General features: G+C 41.6%; 1 protein-coding gene across 18 annotated transcripts in view; it reads right to left on the minus strand.

Annotated features, from left to right (window-relative positions):
• Window positions 1-21328, minus strand: part of LOC112467901 (CUGBP Elav-like family member 4) — a 546980-nt gene that overhangs the window by 30331 nt on the left and 495321 nt on the right. For all 18 annotated transcript variants that reach the window (XM_025036796.1, XM_025036801.1, XM_025036808.1 and 15 more), the window contains one exon: window positions 1544-1623. In XM_025036796.1, coding sequence (XP_024892564.1) covers window positions 1544-1623 — 80 coding nt within the window. The remainder of the gene's footprint in view (window positions 1-1543; window positions 1624-21328) is intronic.

A 21328-nucleotide genomic window follows, 5' to 3' on the forward strand; every position in this document is an offset into this window, starting at 1 on the left:
ACGAGTAATATTCACGTAACCATTCCGCACTACCACCCATGCGATTTCACCCCAACGCATGTACACGTTTAATGCATGACATAAACTGCGAATCCCCCGTCAAATATCAAAATGACATATGATAAATCTTGTTACGCTTTTGTAGCAGCTTTGATAAAAAGTAATAAGATGATATGGTTTTATGTCAGAGTCTCAAAGACGCATAGAAAGATAGGTAACACTGGATACATAGATTTTATCAGAATTTTTTTTATCAAAAGCACCGGCCTTAGATTATATCATAAATATTATAATATACTACCTGGTTATATATCCGGGGCTTCGCCTGGGCGTCTTTTTTTAAAACAACTTTATTTGTGTTATTATAATTTGAATTCTCATTTTGTATTGTAAATTCTTATAGCTTTCTTTGTTAGCTTTTTAAATTTTTTTAAATTGGGTTGTAGCACAATGGCACATAGCTTATGTCACTCAGGAAGATATAAGCTATCCACCAGTGTAAAAATGGTTGAAATTGATTCAATAGTTTCTAAGATTGCCTTAAACAATGGGAAAACAAACTTTTCCCCTTTATATAATAGTAAGGATTTTGTCTGTATTTTATTACTTGTTCGATTTTTTAAATTCTTTTAATGTCGGGTTTGTAAAAAGTCGTGCTAGCTCTTTAATATTTCAATAATTTCTCTCTTTTAATGGTGGGTCTTCTGTGACCGACGAAAATAAATTTATTCAATTAGAGAGTTGTAGAATCGCGAACAATGTAAAAGCCACAGTTCAATATAAATCTTCGCTTCGATCTTAATTGTACATTGTCTAATAATTGTCTGAGACACAAACTCCCTTAGGCGCGTCAATGCATGTCAGCGTGAGCGACGGTCGATAGGCAATAACGCCGACAAGGACGATCGGGAGTCCGGCAAGCGGCTTTGCAAAGTTTCGCCAATCAGCCCAGTTGTAATTGAATTGTCAGTGAGTTCCATCCGGGAATTCCTGGTCCGACCCTAAGCCGAGAAAGTTCGGCGGTTTGACGGAGACCGAGGGACGCTCTTCTCTCCGGAGGGCTGGCGGAGGGAAGGAGGCGAGAGCCGCGCTTCTCCAAGTGTTATGCAGATTTCTGTTTGGCCAGTCATTACTGAGGTGTTTGCAGGCACGACAGCCATTGCTACGGCTACCCGGTCCGATCTCCAACCACCAGCTACCAGTTACCCCTTCCGACTCCCCCCCTCCCTCTCCTCGCCCCTCTGCCGTTAACGGAAGACGGCCATCTACTGCCCAGCGCCATGGCGCGCATCCCTATCCTCGATATTCATATCAGCCCCCCTTTATCCAGTGTAGCGCTTCTATGAATATTTACCCTCCTTTCTGTTAATATCGCGTACGTGACATTTTCCGAGCGTAAATACGTGCCGGCGTCCATGAACACGATGACTGGCGGTCATCGGCTGAAGAGGCGGATCGAAAGATAAAAAAATAAAACGCGCGCTCGAGGAGTGAAGGGGTCGACCAATGCTCGTTGTTGGAATATTACACGACGGATACTCACCGGCATAGTTTGGCTACCGTGTAGAGAGTTTATTGCTGCCAGTGCTTCTTGGTGCGACGAAAGTTTCACGAAGGCACAGCCTGAAACAGAAAGAATAGAATAATTATCAATTTAGTGAAAAATATCGTATATATAGATTTTACAATTTATGTTACCATATCTTAAATATTGAAAATGCGGCTTTTTCTCTATGTTCTAGTATAAATTTATAAAAGTATATTATATGTCACAAAAATATTCTGCATCAGCATCTTTATTTAAATATCCGCAAAAAATAAATTTTGTAAGTACGCTTAAAAAAATGTACACTTTATATTCTACAGATACGCGCCTATCTAAAATCACGCAATTTATTGTCGAGATAAAAACTAGTAAAACGAAGAGTTAAATAGAACTCGTGATGTTCGTCTATTCATTTATCGGAAGGAGCGTCGCGAGGAAGAAGCCGCTCTTCTTTTTTTATCATAAAAATTCCGCGGTGTACTCGAAACTCGGAAAGAGGTGAAAATAGTTTTATCCGTTTTATCTTCGCGAGTGATCAGCGACGAAAGGAGTTCCGTTTCTGCCATTGTCGTTTCTGCCGTTTCTGCCACATGAATAATATACATACGCCGTTCGAAGATATTTATCTGATATCATGAATTATAGGCCATAAACTTTTTTTATCATGCAGGTTGGGTCTCGGAATCTTTGAATGAAAGGTGGTATATTTTAGATCAGTAAAGAAAATTACTGTGACTTTATTTTTTTCGACGCTGCGGTGTAAAAATTATCCCAGGTGACTATTCCCGGGTTAAATTTGCCATTTAGAGGTACTCATATTTTCCCAGATTCCTCTCTGTTAAAAGAGAGACGGCTAATTTTATGCGCGGCTCGGCTGACTGAGTCGCGACATTTCTCGAATGTAGGACGAGGGACCTTCCGGTCGAAAATTTATCTCCCCGTAATAACACCGTGGCACTGGCGCTTTCCGGGTGTGTCACGCCCGGTAACGGTTCGTGTACGTGCCCGTGTCTCTTTGTCTTCCGTCTTCTTTCTCTGCACGCCCTCCATGCATCCCTCCGGGAACGCGGCCGTGTCCGCATTATAATGGCATTACGTGTCCTCACATTACACTTGCTGTCCCAGCTCGTAATACACATTTCTCCCCACGTTCCGTTATCCCCATGCCGAGTCTTATTTTTTTCTCCTCGGATACGTCCGTCCCGGATATATCCTACATCGTGATTCGGAGCTTGTGCAGTATTTACAGAACCTCGGACGAGAGGGTGTCGCGCAAACACCGTCGAAAAATTGAGTTAGAAATGGTACGACCGAATAAAATGTCAAATATCATGATAGCATCTGTCCAACGAAATTCTATCAAATTATAATATCGTATTAATTTGCAATTATTTTTTCGCAATTTAAAAAAGAGACAACGTAAGAACTGTATTTCTATTTATAACTCAACATTTAAAATAAAAACTGTTTTTCTTTGAGAAATATCTGTTAAAATTTTTTATGATTAATTTTATGATTAATTAATAAAATATTCGTACTTGAATATATGAACAATGATTAAAAATACATGTTTTGCAAGCACTATTTTGTAAATCACGTTGAATCTCACGCGCTGCAAGAGACTCATTAAAAATTCTCTTCGACTATCTCAATTTTTTGCTACTTGAGATCTAAACAAAATATTTTTTTATATTATCTGTCGAATTTTTGTACTGCCTGAAAGTTCGCTGCTTTCTCTGCGCCTGTGACGGTCCTCTCGTTCTTCTGGTTCGTTTCGTCCTCGCGCAACCTCGGCAGCATCCCATCTCGCGAATATAAAAAGGGCCGACACACTCGAGTGTTTAGTAACTTTGTCAGCGTTTTTAATGCTCGCCCCTTTTTCGTTCCGACTCCCGTACGGTGCGCTCGTTTCACTTTTCGTACCTAGGGCCCAATAGACACCGCCGACGAAACACTTTGTAAAACCTGCAGCCGTAGCAATTACCCCGTAGAATTCGTGCTCCATTTTCGTGGAATTTAGTGGCTTCGTTAATGAAATGAACTCGTCCATTCCTACTGCCGATAGCAATTCGTATGATTCATAATCGATATTGGCAATCGTTGTCATGCAGACTCTTCGTTCTATGAAACACGTGAAAATTTTCATTTTGTCGTAATCACGGTAATGCAAATATAATTAATTCTCACTATAGATGGAAGTAATAAAACAGATATAATAACGTCTGTTTTCAATTCTAAACAAATGGATAAAAATACTGCTGGCAATATTTATGTGATTTCTATATCGATATAAAGTATCAATTACATCTAAAATTAGAGCGAACGGTTAATTGATGCTCGTCTGAAAAGTAGACGTAAATTTCAGTGAGTATCGTGCGAAGTGCAAATAGAATGGATCAAATGTATCACGAAGTACGCGAGAGCTTCACGCTACGGGCTCGATATCAAATCCCACTTGTCCTATTCCGCGTGGTCGCGCCCTAACAGGCATTTCGCAAAGTCGTTAATAATTTTTTTTTAAGCGAGTCTCTTTCAGTACTCCGCGCCATTAGTGAAATAGTCGGAACTCCACCCATTCGCTGCGTGTCAGCAAGACTATACATATGTGTGTATTCTTTTATACCCGTGACACGAATCTATCTGGTTTGACTGGATATCTCTTCTCCATGCTCCCTCTGTATTCGCGTGATAAAAAAATATTCCGCTTTTTTAATCATAAAATGCAAGTACGTCACTCTCGAAAGCATTGTGTTCCGAAATTTTCAGAAAAAAAAAAAAAAAAAAACGATTTGCGGATGAATTGAAAATTTACATTACTGACAGATATTATCATATGCAAACTCGGTTGTGTATTGATGCATACTTGACATGATTATTTTATAAATAATTGTTATATCAATTATTAACGATTCTGTATTTGCGCTTGATTTGTTTATGTGTATTAATCGTATAACTTCCGCTGTTATACGGAATATCATATCAATGTTAATTGGCAAATGATATTAGCTTTCACGTTGGCTTGTATATTTATGTTAAATTATCTAATATATTTATAAAGTATTTAATAATTCCCGCATTGCGCCATTATATTCTATAACACGGCAATTTCGTTTATCCTCGGCGGTTGAAAAAAAAAACAGATGTTTGCCAGCGACTTTTACAAGCACGTCGCAAAGGTTGACATACACGGGGCGCGTATATCAACGGGTCTATATTCAAATCGCCCTCTTTCATCAGCAAAGGTAACAGATGTTCGTCGCCCATCGATCACGACGATTCTATTTTCTGAACTGACACTTCTTTCGGAACATCAACTACGCGACTGGATAAAAGATCTATCGATCGGCGATATAGCGCCTTCGCGTAACGTAGCGAAATAATTACTCTCTAATGAGGCCCTCTAACACCGAGGCGAACTCAAACGAGAGAGCGCAGCATTTTTTCGAACTTAGTTTGTGGCTTGATTTAATTATCAACTGTTGATTAATGAAGCGCACAACTTCCGCCAAGTTTTACTCGCGGAAACGAGTATAAGAAGATCGATCGCTAAACGCGCTATACATCTCGCCTTGACTCGACTATCGAGCGGCAGCTCGTCAAACGAGTTAACACATCCGTACCGTAAGGCCACGAACCGTCGTTTATAGTACTAAAAGCTAATGGCGCGACACAGTTACAATGTTAAAGAATAATTGAATAAGCGATTACAAAGGGGAGAGAATGAATAGAAGTTGTCGCTTTTCCTGTACGCTCGACATTGCCGACGATGTGCGTAATAAATATTTTATTCTCGCCGAGCTGCTTGAATTTAGAACGAACGTTTATACGTCGAAAACTGTCGGGAAAGTAGAATGTTTTGTCAGCAAGGGGGTTTCTAGCTCGCGTGTCGATCGCTCTTCCTTCGCCGTTCCTTCATCGAGACCGAATACTTCAGTAACTTCGTAGCGTTCAATTACATCGCGGCTTTAATAGGATCGAATTACTTTAAGCGCAACGCCCTGAGCGAACAAACTCGCGACGACATCTGAGCGCGCTCGGAAGGATACGTGCATGGGAGTATACGCGAGTAGTCGTGGCATTGCCCGCGTCGTAGTAGTCGCTCGGTGATGACGATGGCTGCGGGATAAACTTAGGCATGTTTGCCGAGCAATCAAATATATGAGTGGAAAGTCTCGTGGGCGCTATCGATCGGCGGCTCCAAGTCCCCGCGATGATGGCGCACGAGGGGCGGTTGAATCGGAGGAAGAAGGATTCGAGGACGGAACGGGTGCGAGAGAAGCCCACGAAACTCAATTCGTGAAGGGCCGCCGATTCGACCAGCGCTTGATTATATCCACTGTTTGTTGCTGAACGTTATTCGTATTGCTAAGGCTAAAGGAGGACATTGAATATATTGTCTTCGAGTCGGTAGGAAATAAATCTGCCAGTCTAGTTGTAGCTATTGTTGTACACCGTTTTGTTAAGCTTGAGATATATGAATCTAAATATTTCTTACACGCCTTTTTACAGTTCAAGTTATCAACAAATTATCTAGACTAACTATGTTTATTTTCAAACAAATTTGCCTGCATCTTGTGATTATTGACATTTTCGAGTTGATTTATTTTACATCTTTTTCCATTTTTTTTTTAAGAACAAAGCGACGTACGTATATGCGTACATAAGTGATTTCTATTTTATTTATGAAAATCTATACATTTCTTATATTCCTCAGATAAAAATTAAACATCTTTTACGAATTTATTATGTATTAGATGATATAATAAAATGTATAATATATTTTTGATGGATGCAAAAAATAGTTAAAAAACTATTGTCATGACATATTGATTCATACATTTATGTGCATACGCGCGTGATTTCGGTTGGATATATGCGAAATTTCGTGAAATTCGAGTCCTTTATTTTCGCGCGAGCTTGCGTTCCACCAATGCGAAAAACGCCGAAGAAAAATCTCAAGTGCGCATCTCTTTCTCGTTTTCGAGAGATCCGCGGAAAGGGAAGGACGTGGGGAGAAACGCTTTGGAAGTTCCGGCGAATTCTTACGTTCGCCATATACGACTCCTGCAGGATCTACAGGATTCGACAAGGTAGTTCCGTCTGTTTGCCCGATATCGGTCTTTCAGAAATTTCGATCATTTTTCCGTCTCGAGTTTCCTCGCAAAACGCGCAATAATCGCGAATAATTGTCCTCGAATCCTGTAAATTAATGCATAAATGCGATAAAAGGAAAATAGTATTATTATTATTGAGTTCGCTGGACGAATTAATTTATTACGTATTAATCCGTACTATTATGCGAATTGCGAATGTATGTTTGCGTGCGCACATTAGTAGTGGTCTCTCGATCCTGGTTAAATATTCGAGTTTTCGAGATTCAAAAGCCTGATTAATGTAGCGGCATGAGGTTGACATGGCGACATTATCATCGCTACAATGGACGCCAGGTGTTCCAGACAGGAAGGGCCAGAGAGGCAAGGAGTATAATGCCGTCAAGCAACGCCACTTAATGAGCTGCCGAGAACAAAGCGGGAAGAACTGCTTTGTCATTTTTTTCGTGCTCCAATTACTTAGCGTTTTAGAACAGTTGTACGTGATTATCTCCTCTCTCTCTCTCCCTCTCTCTTCTTTACTCCGCTTCATCTAACACACCTCGCGCGAAATGTTAACAATATTCTTTTACGAAAATTGATTTGCGTAAATTGAACAATATACGCGCTACGTAATTTTCTTTACATCAAGCGGTGACGTATATTCGTGATATTCTCGTATAATACATCATAAAGTTTCGAAACGTGATATATCGATCGGAAGTCTAAAATTGTCCGCCTATTCCGACTTTCTTGTGTCATATCGTTCAAGCAAGTAAGGGACGGGAGTTTGAAACTGGATGTCGAAGACGAGGGCTGCTGAGATCAGAGGAAGGTCCAGGGCTTAGGAAAGGGACGGGTGGGTACGTTATCTTGTCGTACTTCAGTAAGTCCGGGGGATGGGCGTCCTCTTTTCGCCCTAATTCCCTTCAATCCCTGATCCGTCCTACCTCCCAGAAGCATATCGCAATCGAGTTTCGTTTATTTTTCAAGAGGCGTCCGTTCGATAGAAATTGGCGAGTATTGAACGATATTCGATCCTCGAAAAGATAAATCTCATTTTTTTTAAATGCGTTACCACGTTACGCAATTCCCGTGTTAAACTCTCAGTGTGCCTCGATCAGCTCCGACTTTAACGTTGTTACGTTAAATTTAATTATTACTTTCATCGGTTAATATTTCACGTAGCGAAAAACTCGAGGCGTCGGTCGAATCAAATTTGCTATAGCTATAAAACTCAGCGTTCTCCGAAAAAAAAATAGACCGATATGCGCGCGATATCATCTGTGCTATCGGCATAAAATATCGTTTGGATATCACCATGTGACGCGACCTCAATATACAGGCGAGAAACTCCTCCAAGTTTCTTGCTACGGTGGTAACGTCGAGAGGTTTATTTTCGAACAAGTGCGCGTTTCGACAGATCGAACACGGCGATCCACTGGATTATCCCGTTTATATAACGTGCGCGTGCAAAAAATGACAACAATTGTCGGGTATCGTTCCCCTCGCTATGATACAAAATAGTTTATTGCACGAAACCGTGATGATGACCGTCGTCTCGGATTACGAAGCGCGCGTTGTCCGCGCGCGGTAAACATCTTTTATTAAAGTGCACGTTGCGCTTCGCTGGCGCGTCAATTTTTCAAAGAGCCCCCGAGCTCTTTGTCTTCAGCGCGTCTCCATCTAACTACCGGTGATGAGCGCACGTGGCAAATGGTAGGAGAGCGATTAATCGTTCCATGTATATTATTTATGTATGGCATATTATTTATCTATGGCAAGACTGTTATATTGTGTATTTCTTCAATGCGAAAAATTCTAACTTTTGCTGTAACTTTTTAAGCATTTTGGGACTCTATATTTATATAACTGTATTTTTTCTTATTTCTGCTCAGAGAACATACATTTATTAAAATTTATTCATATTAATTAGATATTATATAAAGAGCTCCAGATTTTTCCGTACTAACTTTAGTAGTATAGATAGCGACTCGGATTGATACCAGTCAATCAGAAGATTCGCTCATAGCTACCAACCAATCAGAGGACTTTGGCACGCGACTAACATCGCGCAGAGAAAGAGACAACCCTGTTGTCGTCTCTTTCTTACTTGAGTTGATGTCTCTCTCTCTCTACTAAAATCTTAAACGCGACGCTCGAGCCTCGCTCGTGTTTTGTCTATGTCACGGTAATTTTTTTTTCCGGAAGGAGCGCGATCCTTCCAAATGCGGTAGTAATTTAGTTGTATCGCGGTGACAGCAAAGCGAGATAAAATAATTTATTGCTCCGCGATCCGGCGTTCAATTCCTTGAAGTCCGCCGAGTCCGCGCATGTTTTTCTTCTAGCACTCGCCGCTTGTCGAAGCAATTAATATTCTTTTACGCCTAATTATGCCTAAGCATTGTTCTTATATTCTCTGCATGTCATTAGCTTAGGTACGTTGTCAATAGAAGGGTGTGTGAATTGTGTGCCAACTTGTTGAGAAGATAGAAACCGCGATGTTAGTTTGATGGTTTTTCCTAATTTCGTCCCTCTTCATGTTCCTAAATTCGTCCCCTGGATGAGTGGAATTTTTTGTTGTGATATTTGTTTGGAAAGCTAAATGCTCATCTTAAAGAAAAATAATGATAAGGTTCTTAATGTATTTTTCAAGTAAACTTATATTTTTTCTGAGTTTTGTTAAATTTATGTTTTTAATTTTTTATACGTATAAAACTGTATTAATTCACTACAATCGACTAATTGTGTTTACTTTTGTGATGACTTTTAGTAAATAATATGAATAAAGTTGAAAATTAAAAAAACATCGTAATTATCTCTTTTTTTGTAATTTAGGTATGGGGATGAAATTAGGACTTTTTTGGTTTTGCCGAACATAGGTACTTTTGAAATTAATTTTCTTGGATACTGATAATTGATTATACAGGTGATTTGGCTTGGTTTTCAGGTAAAGGGATATTTAACGAAGGTAATGTCATATTTTTGAGCTTTTACATCATTTAATACGGTCTCCAGGTATGCAAAAGTGACTAGGGGACGAAATTTGGGCCCCCTACCTTATCATTTTTTGAATTTTATTGCGTCCGACTTTTACTTTACAAGCGCTCGTCATACAGAATATCGCAGTCAGATAGGAGCTCAGTCTTTCATCGTCTCTCTTGTTTGACGTCCTAATCGGAGCACCCGCAATCACAGTCTGCCTCTCTCGTGCTCCGTTTCACGCTTTCAGCCCTCGTTATCTAGGCGCAATCGCACTTACACCTTACGGCAGTTACGCCGCTGCTCCGAAATCGCTCTCACATATTATTAACGTATTGAATCCCTACCTATCGGCCATTCGTACAACATAGCCTACCTTCATATGTACAATATAATCTAAGGTGCTTACTGTATTTTATTTCTGCCGAACGGGAGAACGTTTCGGGCGCACGTTCTTCGCGTTTTCGTTCCATCGAGATCGCCTCGTATTCAATATTCCGCGGATTTTCCCTTTATCGTTAGCCGTCTGTACGTAGTATCGGCACGACCGTTAGAGAATCCTCGATTCCGCGGCCTTAAGGGACTTAGGAAGGACTCCCGGTGAAGGGGTTAACGCACGATTTTCGCGATATTGCGAGTTCGTTACGGCGTGCGGCGCAATTCGCCCTGGAGTAATTCCGATAATACCAGCAATCATCCTGTCACCGAGTTAAGCCCTCGTAAGCTCCCGGTGCCTTTCCGGCAGCAACTCCGGTGGAAACGAGAGCGGAGGGAGGAGGAGGGCAGGTATAGGAAAAGGTTGGCGACTTCCCATGGGGAATCTATTCGTTTTCCTTGTCGGAGGACGCCCACCCTTTCTCCTTCCCGATCTCTCTTTCTCGTGCCGTTTCCGCGCGTATTTAGGATCGAATGCGGGGGCGGGGGAGGGGAGGAGGATCGGAAGGGGACGTTCCTGCGGATGAGGGCAAACCGAATGTCGTTATCGAAATGGCCGTTTCTGGTTTTGTTCTCAATTGCCGTCAGGAAATCAGCGGGGTGGATTTGAGGATACTTTATTGCACGATGTATTACTTAATTGAGTATTGAGACGATAACGATTACGAGGTTTACGCGAAAGCAAATTTCTCCGCGTTGAAGGTCCGGATAACGGTTCTGTTACGTGAAGAACGCGAAAGCCTTTTGTTGGCGTGTGCACGAGTCGCTAGTTAAAAAGAAAACTCATCGCCTGATAGAAGTCAGCGGTGTCTTCCGGAGACAGAGTTCCGGAGGAACATTGGGAGAAAGGGAAAAGAGCGAGGGGAGAGGAGGGATGCGGGAAAGTGGTCGAGTATAAGGGAGAATCTCCGGACTAATTAAATAACTAGCAAAGTCACCTAGCAACTTGGCACCTCGGCCCAGTCCATCCCACTTTCCAAGTCCGCGCGTTTTCTTACTGCCGGCTTCTGTGTTTCTAGCTGTCTCTGCCGGTCCCCTTTCTTACTCCGTCCTCGCGCCACCTCCACCACCCTTTCCCCTTCGCGTCGCCTTTCCCGCCAGCGACGTCACCTCGTTATTTAATTAAACTTCGCGGGAGCAGCCCCGTAGAGTCGCTTGATACCGAAGCACGTACCTTGTCATCGTCCATTTTCGTAGTATCTTACATTTTCAACCACTAGTTTTGTTCGCCTTTTGCGGCTTGTACGACGCTGTCGCGGAAAATGCGCGGAATTTTTAGTATACCGTCTATGCGGATGTCACGTTACCCCAGGATAATTCTTTCAGAAACTAAATCGCGCATGATTTGCAACAATCGAGTGAAAGTTCATGCGTGTGTGTGAAGCTAGCGTCATTTCAATTAAATAAAAATATCTAATTCTAAATAAATATGTGTAAAAAGTAAGTAAATATCCTATTAGGAGCCACCTAATAAATATTTTTTTGGACTAAAATATTTTTTTTCTCAGTGTAGGTTCACACACACTGATACTTTTCTGGAAGCAATTGATCAGATGCGTTTCTTGTAACAGCGTTCCGTCGAAATTGCATAACACGATTATAGATACCTCGTACATTTTGCTGTACCACTGCTCCTTTGCTCCTATACGCGTTTCGCATTTTTATGCAATTCGTAAACAACGATCGTAATCGGAGGGGGGGGGGCTTTTTTCCAAGATTTTCACAGGATCGAGCCTCTCGGGAAGGGGGGAGGGGTGGAAATTCATAACGCGGCACACGCGCGCGGCACTAGAAATTTAATAATCCATCTCGTATCCTTCGCGTCGCGGGACGTGACCGTCGGCGGATGGCATATACGGCAACGACCACGTCGTAATCGTAACGAGGAATTTTACGGACCGTTCTCTCTTTTTCCCGCGCCCACCGCCAACCGGTTTATACCGCCGCCTCCCTCGTTTTATACAGCCCTTCTCGCACACGTCCAAGTATCGACGCACCCTACCGTATCCCCCTATTGCGGCCGATGCGCACCCGATCTCTCTGCCAACCCCTCGCTGTAATGCACTATGAAACTCGTAACGACGAGTCAGCCTATGTTTCTCACGTAATGGAAATACCGCTGCTTATCCGCGCGTTAAACGATTCAGCCACGGCTGGGTACATTACGTGCATCATTACGCTCATGGACGGACGACGGGGCATCCGGGGAAACGTCCTATCTTTTATTTTCCACGTTTTTTTTTTCGTTTTTCGTTTGTCCGCCTCCGACGCGTATTATCGACAGGTGAAGAGCGATAGATGAAGGACCTCGTATGCCCGACGGAAACGGTCGTTGTAGTGGCTTATAACCCGCTGCCCCGGGATTATCGTCTTGCTCGACATCCAGGATTAACGATCACGTCAGATGACGCGTGGAATAGTACGTTGCCGATGCGGCGTGTGGCCGAATAAACGAACGGAATTCATACGTCTTTCGCAAGCGTTAGTATTTATTCCGTAATTGAAAATTATGCTGCCGTGCATGCGTGTATGTAGTCTGAAAATCCCGGCAATAAAAATTTTATCTTTTTAATTGTGCGGATTTAATAATTGAACTCATTACAGTACAGAAAGTATTTCATTTGCATGTAACAAATATTATATTATAAAGTTATCCTTAATAAGAGAAGAATATACGGTTCTATGTAATTATATTAATTATATCGTGCCAACGAATTAATAGTTTTATTAAAACTATAATAAAATCACCTTTGTGTAAAGTCTTTTTTGCTAATTAAGCATTGTTAATTTACCGTATTATCCGCCAACGTAATATCGCAGATAAAAATAACATCTAATGATCTCTATAAAACCATTACGAATTGTCCCTGTAACAATTTTATCGTCGCATCTGGTAAAAGTTATTGCAGCCATTTTTGGACGTTACAATTTTTCATACTTCTCCACGCATGTACGGTCGAATCACTCCGTCAACGGTTCCGCCAATCACCAATCAGCGATTACCGGTACAAATCTCGCGTATCGCTCACAGTTACCCGCGCACGTGTACGCGCGCGTACAAGCAAGCTGTATTGAAACAAACGGCAGGCGCGCGTAGGGAAAAGCCGAGCCGTCCGGATGATCAAACAGACGGAATTACTACGTACAAATCGTAGGACGCGGATGATTGGATTACTGCGCGCGGAAGAGGCAACGCGAGGGTGGTGGCGACGAGAGAGAGCATAGCTGAACGGGGTAAGGGATTCATACACACCGGTAACACACAAGTAATGCCAGTTGCTGTCGGTAGTCGACAAAGTCGTGCACACGTGTACATCATGCGCGAGTGTGCGCGCGCGATGCGTTTCGTAAATGCGCGTTAATCTGCCTACCGAGTACATTTGCGGCGGTACCGCCCATCGAACCATCGAATTTTCGTTTCCTCCGCCAAGACCTTGTATGTATATGTATGTGTGTTTGTTATTCCACGAGGAAGCGTACACATTTGGCTGTAATGTACATGTCATGCGCGCCGCTTGTATGAGCGTATAATATCGACCGGCGCGACGGCGGAGCCTTGAAGCGATTTTAACTTTACCTTTGTGAACCTAGCACCCCCACCACTAAAGAAAAAGTTTGGGCATAATTTAGTGATAATTTATTGCTCTATTCCCGATTTTATTGCTCGCATTATACGGTTAACTTTCTATTTTCGACCGTTTTGCTGTTATGCGGTTACTTTATTACGGTAGCCGGTGTTACTGACATTTATAAATATTCAATATTTTTGGTGTTTCTTTGCGCTATTTTAGAGCAAAAAATTATGGTATACTTGTTTTTTTGTTTACGGTACTCTATACGTGTTTTTCGGGAGTGCTAGCGTAACGTGAAGGCAGTCCCCACATTTGATATTAATTTCCTGCGAATGAGTACGAGCAATAAATTCGGGAATAGAGCAATAAATTAGCAATGAATTGGCACTAAATTATGCCGTATACCCGAATTTTTTTTTCAGTGGTGGGAGTGCTAGGTTTACAGAGGTGCAAACAGATATATGTAGAGAGTCTTTGTTATAATTTATATTTCCGAGCCACCCGGTATACGCTTACGTGGCACGAAATTTACCCTAATGCTAGTCACCCCAACGCGCATAGTGCGGACAAGCAGCTATGTTCGAAGCTCATTCACTACATTGATTTTCTTTTTCGACCCTTCGTTCTCATGCCTAAAGTCTCATCGATGAAAAACCTGTTATTGACTCGAAAAATAGTGATTTTCTATTTTCGGCAAACAAATTAGGTGCGCTTTAAGTTACACTGATTTGTGTGTTTTCGATATATATATATATATATGGGGGGGGGGGGGGATATAGGCGCCGCCGGCGACTAAGACGGTCCACTACGTGACACGTTAACGAATCGCGACATTAATATTAAACGCTCCTTTATTTTTTTTTACAGGATGGTTATTATTTATTATCGACCAATTTTATATCGACTCGATTATAATTTAATGTCTTTTAATCTGTGTCTTTCTGAATAGACAATGCGTAATGCGTTGCGGCATTTTGAGAAATTAGATCAGATGATCATGATTCTCGGTTCGTCGCGAAGAAGAATTCTCTGCGGTAAAAATATCGATGCTTAATCGAGTAGAAACTTCAGTCTGATTTTCCCTCTAGATATTAGAAAGAAGAATTATAGGTATTAGAATTTTCAATATTATTTTAAAATCGCGTTAATTAACAAATATGCTTTCATGTGATCTATTCGCCGAAGAGTGATAGACCATTTTCATTTTTACATTCGAGCACGAGCGATTCTCGTATGACACGTAACTGAAATGCGTGTCGAGCGACGTCATGCGACAATGGTATAGCGCGTTTCTATCGGTGTCGGATGACGGTGTATGCGCCGGCGAGATTTATCGTTTATTGAAATTGTCGCGGCATCGAGTGTGGCGCGTTCACGGTTATTTCGCATTATAGGACGACAGGATCCCGTGGCATCGCCGCGAGAGGAGGGGGGGTATAGGCGCCATCGGCGACTGAGACGGTCCACTACGTGACACGTTCACGAATCGCGACATTAATATTAAACGCTCCTTTATTTTCTTTTACGCCCCACTCGCCCGACCCCCCCGACCGCGACGTCGCTCGCGAATTTTAACGAGACCCTCCCCGGTGCGACCCCCGTGAAAATTCTCGTCGCCCTCCTGCATCTCGTTTCTCACCCTATTTCCCGGATCCCGCACGCTCTTACGGGTTCACGCTCGGGTTTCCGTGCACGATTTACGTCGCGGAGCCGCCGCTTGCAGCGCGGCGGAGAATTTTATGACGACTTCGTGCAGTCTCTATATTTGAGTCCCTCCAATACGCGCTACCCCTCGAATTGATCACGTTTTTGGATGGTATATATACGCCGTCGCCGGAGAATATTGAGAGAGGCGGACACAATCCGGCCTTCGGGCGACCGCCCGTTAAAGTCCGATGCCCGGATCAGTGATTTCAAGGCGCGCAACATGGAACGCATCTCGCCGATGAGAGCAACCTCGTTCTTTCTAGACGAAAGATCCTTTCATCGCCCAAGTTCTTTCGGCAATAGAGAGTTATAATTCATTATGATCGTGGAATCGATATGTAAATTCATTTACATACTTTTTCTTAATCGTGTTGCTTGGTGCCGGGCATGATAATGTGTAACAATCTACATTAGCCGTATCTTCTCTTGCCGTTCTTCCCTGTTTTCTGCTGTACGGATGCAATCGTATACATCAGAGGCATCCGTCAGTCCGGCGATCTGATCGACGCATCGCGTTCGTGATCGCCCTCGAGGCCTCCTTCCTTCCACTTTTCTTTATATTACCAGCCTTTCCAGAGAGTCGTTGTCCCTGCGCATTATGTGGCCAAAGTGCTGTAGGATGGATCTTTGAATGCTTTTAGTTAGTCTATCTGTGATGTTTAGCTCGTTCAGAATTGATACATTTGTGCGTCTCTCGACCCAGGATACTCTGAGCATACGTCTCCATGCAAACATTTCGAAAGCGTCAATTCGTCTTCTGTCGGCCGCCTTCATTCCAGGATTCGGCAGCGTAGGTTACGATGGGGAATATCAGTGTTTTTACTAGTTTTATTTTTGTTTCTTTGGTTATGCCGTGGTCTTTCCATATACGTGTTAACCCCCTTACACAATAGGCGATAGCGATAGCGATAGCTATACCTTTGTCAGCAACTTTGTCGCTGTCGCTATCGATATCGCTATCACCAATTGTGCAAGGGGCTTTAGTCTTGCGATTGCAGTCTTCCCCATAGCGATTCTTCTTCTTATTTCCGGTTTACAGCTGCCCGTGTCTTTCTTTGCTCCACCCATGTTTATCTTTCTCATACATAGTTAAAAATAAATTACTAACAATAAGAAGAAAGGTAGATTGTGTATCAGTTCGGCCAATGAGGATCCATTCATCATCCTTGACTTCCACTTGTCTTAATCTCTGCATTATTCTTCGGGTTCAAGAATCTTCCTCGAGCAAATCTTTCGTGCCAGAGTAATTACTTTTGAACAAATAACGGACAAAAGTTGCCCTACATTTTGTTATCGTCCAATATCAACTGTGACTAAAATTCAAGGCCACGCAGACAGCGCATGATCAGATTAAGTAAACCAGAACAGTAATTCTTCAATGAGGGAAATTTTTTCTTGTAATCAGTTTTATGAGTCGTCTGATAACTTGTCTAGATCTCCAATATCGAATAAAATTATGTTCCAATAAAATTTGTTTAATCGACGTATTTTTTGCACAGAATCCGGCAAAAAAAAGCGTTGCTCTGCCCCGCGATATACGAAGCAATTATTATTAATCACATTATTGACTAGTTTTGTTTTGTTTTGTTTATTATTGACAAGCATCAAGCACCACACGGGTTATGGGTTACACGACAGTACTACCGGCTCTCTAATAATTCATTCATCGATTTCCAGTTATTTTTTTTCTTTTGTTCGATTTTATTGAGTTCATTAATTTATGATGAAATTATTATGCCAATATAATTATCTGAATCGTTAAATTTCCATTCTTGAATAAAAATTTTAGCATATCATTTTCACGAAATACTGCATCAATATTTTTAATAATTGATTCTTTATAGTCTTAATTTTATATAGATAAGAAACATTATTAATGGCGAATCCTCACTTATTCAATATATGAAAAGCGATGAGAGGTTTTCTCGGATGACGAACGTATATGTCTGTATATGGGTTATGTCTTTGCTCGGAGTATTTGCACTGTCGTGCAAACCATTTACGCCCTGTACAAGCTACATTTTAATGCGTATCCATTAAATATATGTATACTGTATTCAATATTTGAGCTCAAACTTGGGTACGAGAAACTTGAAGTCAAAATAGAATTTACTGATACAGGATGTAATCGTAGTCGGCAAATATTGAAGTTTCACTAGAAGTCGCGAAGCGTATCGCGCTATAATCTTGTCACTGTTGTAATGATTGTCGCGAAGAAGAATGTTCCATTTTCGTACGCGTTTTCAACCGAGCTCCGATCTCGGCTTGTGATTACTATGATAGTATGATTACCCGGATTTCGAATATTGATCTTTCATCGTGCAACCCTCGAGGCATTTCGCTTCGCGCTTTAGCCCGAAATAATATCGTCCCATCCTCCGACAGACAAATCAAATTTGTCGACGTGCTACGTTTTGACTTACCCCCTCGCAGAATAGGCGGTGAATATGATTTCTCCCTCTCGCGTTCCTTTGTTACATTGTTCGGGTATGTAGGGTATGTGTGACAAGAGGGTGACAGGAGATAGAAAGCGGAGAACGATGGAGGAGCCGGAAAATAACGTTTTTCTACGAATAGACGGCACAAGTGTCTCGAAAGGAACGTTCCGATTTAACGTTAATCGCATTAGAGGTTTCGACTTTGACCCGTTCATCCACCGTCGTTATACCTTTCTCTCTCTCTCTCTCTCTCTCTCTCTCTCTCTCTCTCCCCCTCTCTCTCTGTATTTTTGCGGTCTCTTTTGCTTTTCCTTTTTTTTCTCTTCGCGCTGCGCTGCCAACCGCGGTCGCCGCAAAACCGCGGCCGATCGTCGCGGCCACGCGGGAATGTTGATACTTGTTTAGCCACGGCCGATTTATCGAGGAGAATTAAAAACACAATTTCCGGACGCAAGCCGGCAAACGCTGCCTAATAGAATTATGACACAATCATGAGTCGTGATTTTCACGGCGTGTCGCGTTCCGTTCTCGATGGTTGCCCAACGTTAAAAACGAAAAAACCCATAAAAGCGCTCCCGGCTTTACGAAATCGGCCACGTGCTTTAATCAAGGATCCGGACCCGACGAAAATATCGGTTTGGTTCCAGTTTTGGTCCATTAAAATACTTAATAAATGTTTTGGTTTCGATTTCGGTTTTCTAGCTAACAAAAGTATCGATATTGCGCAAATTACAGTTTTTTTCTCCGGTTCCGGTTCATAAAAATTTTTTTGAAATTTTTATTAAATTAAATTGTTTACACATACCTACTGCGTGTGTGGATATGTACTTTAAAAGTTGTAAATCTTAATTTTTGATACACATGTTTTTATTTTTTATTTTAATTTATACGGATTGTATAAAATATGTATAATAATTAATAATATATTACAATAAATGATGTTATTTCGACGTAGATGTCATTTCTTCATTGTTTTCAACGTTTTCATCTTCTGGTCTTAATTTTTTTGAAGATATGACTTTTAACGGTATCGGTTTCGATTTAGATTTTATTATAGCCTTTATAAAATTTTTATACGGTTTACGGTTTTGGTCCGACAAATACTGGTTACGGTATACGGTTTTCGGTTTTGGTTTCGGTCCCGGTACGGTCTGGGTGCCTGGTTTCTGTGGCCACCGATGCAACGAATTCTGCCTACAGTTTCGTGCATCTGAATAGTATAGCTTTGATTGTATATCTTCCCAGTTAGGTACGTCGTATTTTTTCGGCGTTATCGATTCTAGGCAGTAGTCATGTTCGCGGCAATAAGCATCTATAAGTCCTCGAGTAAGCCCAATTCTTTGTACTCAGATGTCATACTCCGTTCTTCACACCATAAAGTTCCCGGAAATATTTTAGGAAAGGTGCGCGCTTGATTCTCGTCTTGTCCGGTTGAACGGTTAAGATTTTCGGTAGGTGCGACGCTTCTCTTTCTCTTTCTCTCTCTCTTCCTCTTTCTCTTTTCATCGCGTTATTATTTACTTTAACGCCCGAGAACGTTGCCCGAGACAGGTTGAAATACAAAAGGCCGTCAGGTTAATAGCGAGCATGGCCATGGCAAATCTCTGTGTGGCGATGTATTTTGAGCGATCGATATGAATTACTTTGTAAGCACACCTGCTACGTCGACTACGCGGTTCAGCGGGTTGCTGAATTATTTTATTGTTTGAATTTGGCTAATAACTATAGCGTTAATAACGATTGGACAGTTGGAAATTTTGATAATAATTCAGAAAATGCATAATGTATACACATTATGCATAATAAAATAATATTGTATGAAATGCCAATTTTAATTCACATTATTTTATTGCACTACTTTTAAATATTTCATGATAGTAAAGAAATCGCGATAAAATAATAGTAAATTTTTAACTTTTATCTACACATTGCGTTTACGGTGGCCGTCGATGCGCGCGCGCGAGACCAAAGTCGAGTTGGTTGCGCAAAATTATCGTGAACAGATTCGAACTACATTTGCGCGGGGGAAAAAAAGCGCGTTCCAAAAATAGCAATCTGTCCGTGCCGAAATCGTTCGAATTAGTACTCGCGTACATTTATCCCTCGTGTCACGGCGGGATGAGGGGTCGGAAAAGATAACGTATCTCTGCGTGTGCGATCGACGCGCACGTGTGACGCGTGGCCGCGCGCACATGCGCTCGCATGCATTTCATATACGATAAAACCCGATCTCGTAATCCCCCTGAGGCTCGCAATAATTATAAAACTACATGCGACAGTCGGCCGAGCGACCCTCGGATCAAGGCGGCTCTCAAATCGCCGCGCTGCCCCGAAGGTTTGCGCTTCACCCTCGCGCTTTTAGAGAGTCTACGTTCGCACGCTTCTATTCAAATTTTTGTTCTCCCTTCCTCAAGTCTTTCGTTTCTTTTTATTACCGTTTATTCTTTTTGCAAAAGATAGTTTAAATTACCGCAATATCAAATCTCAAAGATCGATGAAATCTACAAGCGTTTTCATTTATCACGTATGTAATTAAAGTTATGATTAAGATCCTTTTTTTCAATTGCATTCGGTAAAAATACAACCGTTTTCGTATAATCAAAGGAATTTCATCTCCCGCAAACCGAAACCAGAACGATTAATTTCCCGTTTCACAGGATTTGATATTTCTTCTCTATTTGCATGCGAAAATAAATTCTGCGTGCTTCCGGCTATTCGATTTGCGTTCTTCGATTCGCATCGGCAGTATTTGCGTAGTGGTTATTTTCGAAGCACACTGATAAATTCGCCCTATGGTTTATTCTTCGCTTTTTTTCGAGCAAACATTGGTACGACGTCAGCCCGCACCGCCACGCGGCGCGGCGGTACGTATTATTCGCGATACGCGACAAGACGCGCGCCACATCGCGCGGCTCGGCGCGGAAATTGATATCCGGGTATTTTTCTCGCAACCTTATCTTAAAGCCGGAGGGAGTATTAAAGGCAAGGACCTGGACCGAACGAAAATATCGGTTCGGTTTCGGTTTCGGTCCATAAAAATACTTAATAAAGGTTTCAGTTTCGATTTCGGTTTTCTAATAGCTAACAAATACCGGTATTGCGCAAATTACAGTTTTTTTCCGGTTTCTGTTCATTAAAATTTTTTTTGAAATTTTTATTAAATTAAATTGTTTACATACGGTTCTGGTCCGACAAAAATACGGTATACTGTTTTCGGTTTCGATTCCGCGGTCTTATTATAGGCTTTATAAAATTTTTATACGCTTTACGGTTTCGGTCCGGTCCGGGTTCCTGGTTTATCATTAAAGAAACGGTAATCATCATAGATGTATTAACGACATTATTTATATTATTACGCATATTATATATAAATAGTTGATAACATACTAACCCCCTCTAGGGTGAAGTATTGTGAGGGGGAGAGGGAAATTTACCCATTTTGAAGTCAAATGTCTTCTTTAACTAGTGACCGGATTGCTTTCGAACTGCACTCAAAACTCTTATCAAAACGCTTGAAACTTTCAAAAAAATTTTTATGCGGACTTATGTTAGTCGAAT

The sequence above is a fragment of the Temnothorax curvispinosus genome, unplaced genomic scaffold (genome assembly GCF_003070985.1).
Source record: "Temnothorax curvispinosus isolate PA1 unplaced genomic scaffold, ASM307098v1 QBEX01017878.1, whole genome shotgun sequence".
Taxonomy (NCBI): domain Eukaryota; kingdom Metazoa; phylum Arthropoda; class Insecta; order Hymenoptera; family Formicidae; genus Temnothorax; species Temnothorax curvispinosus.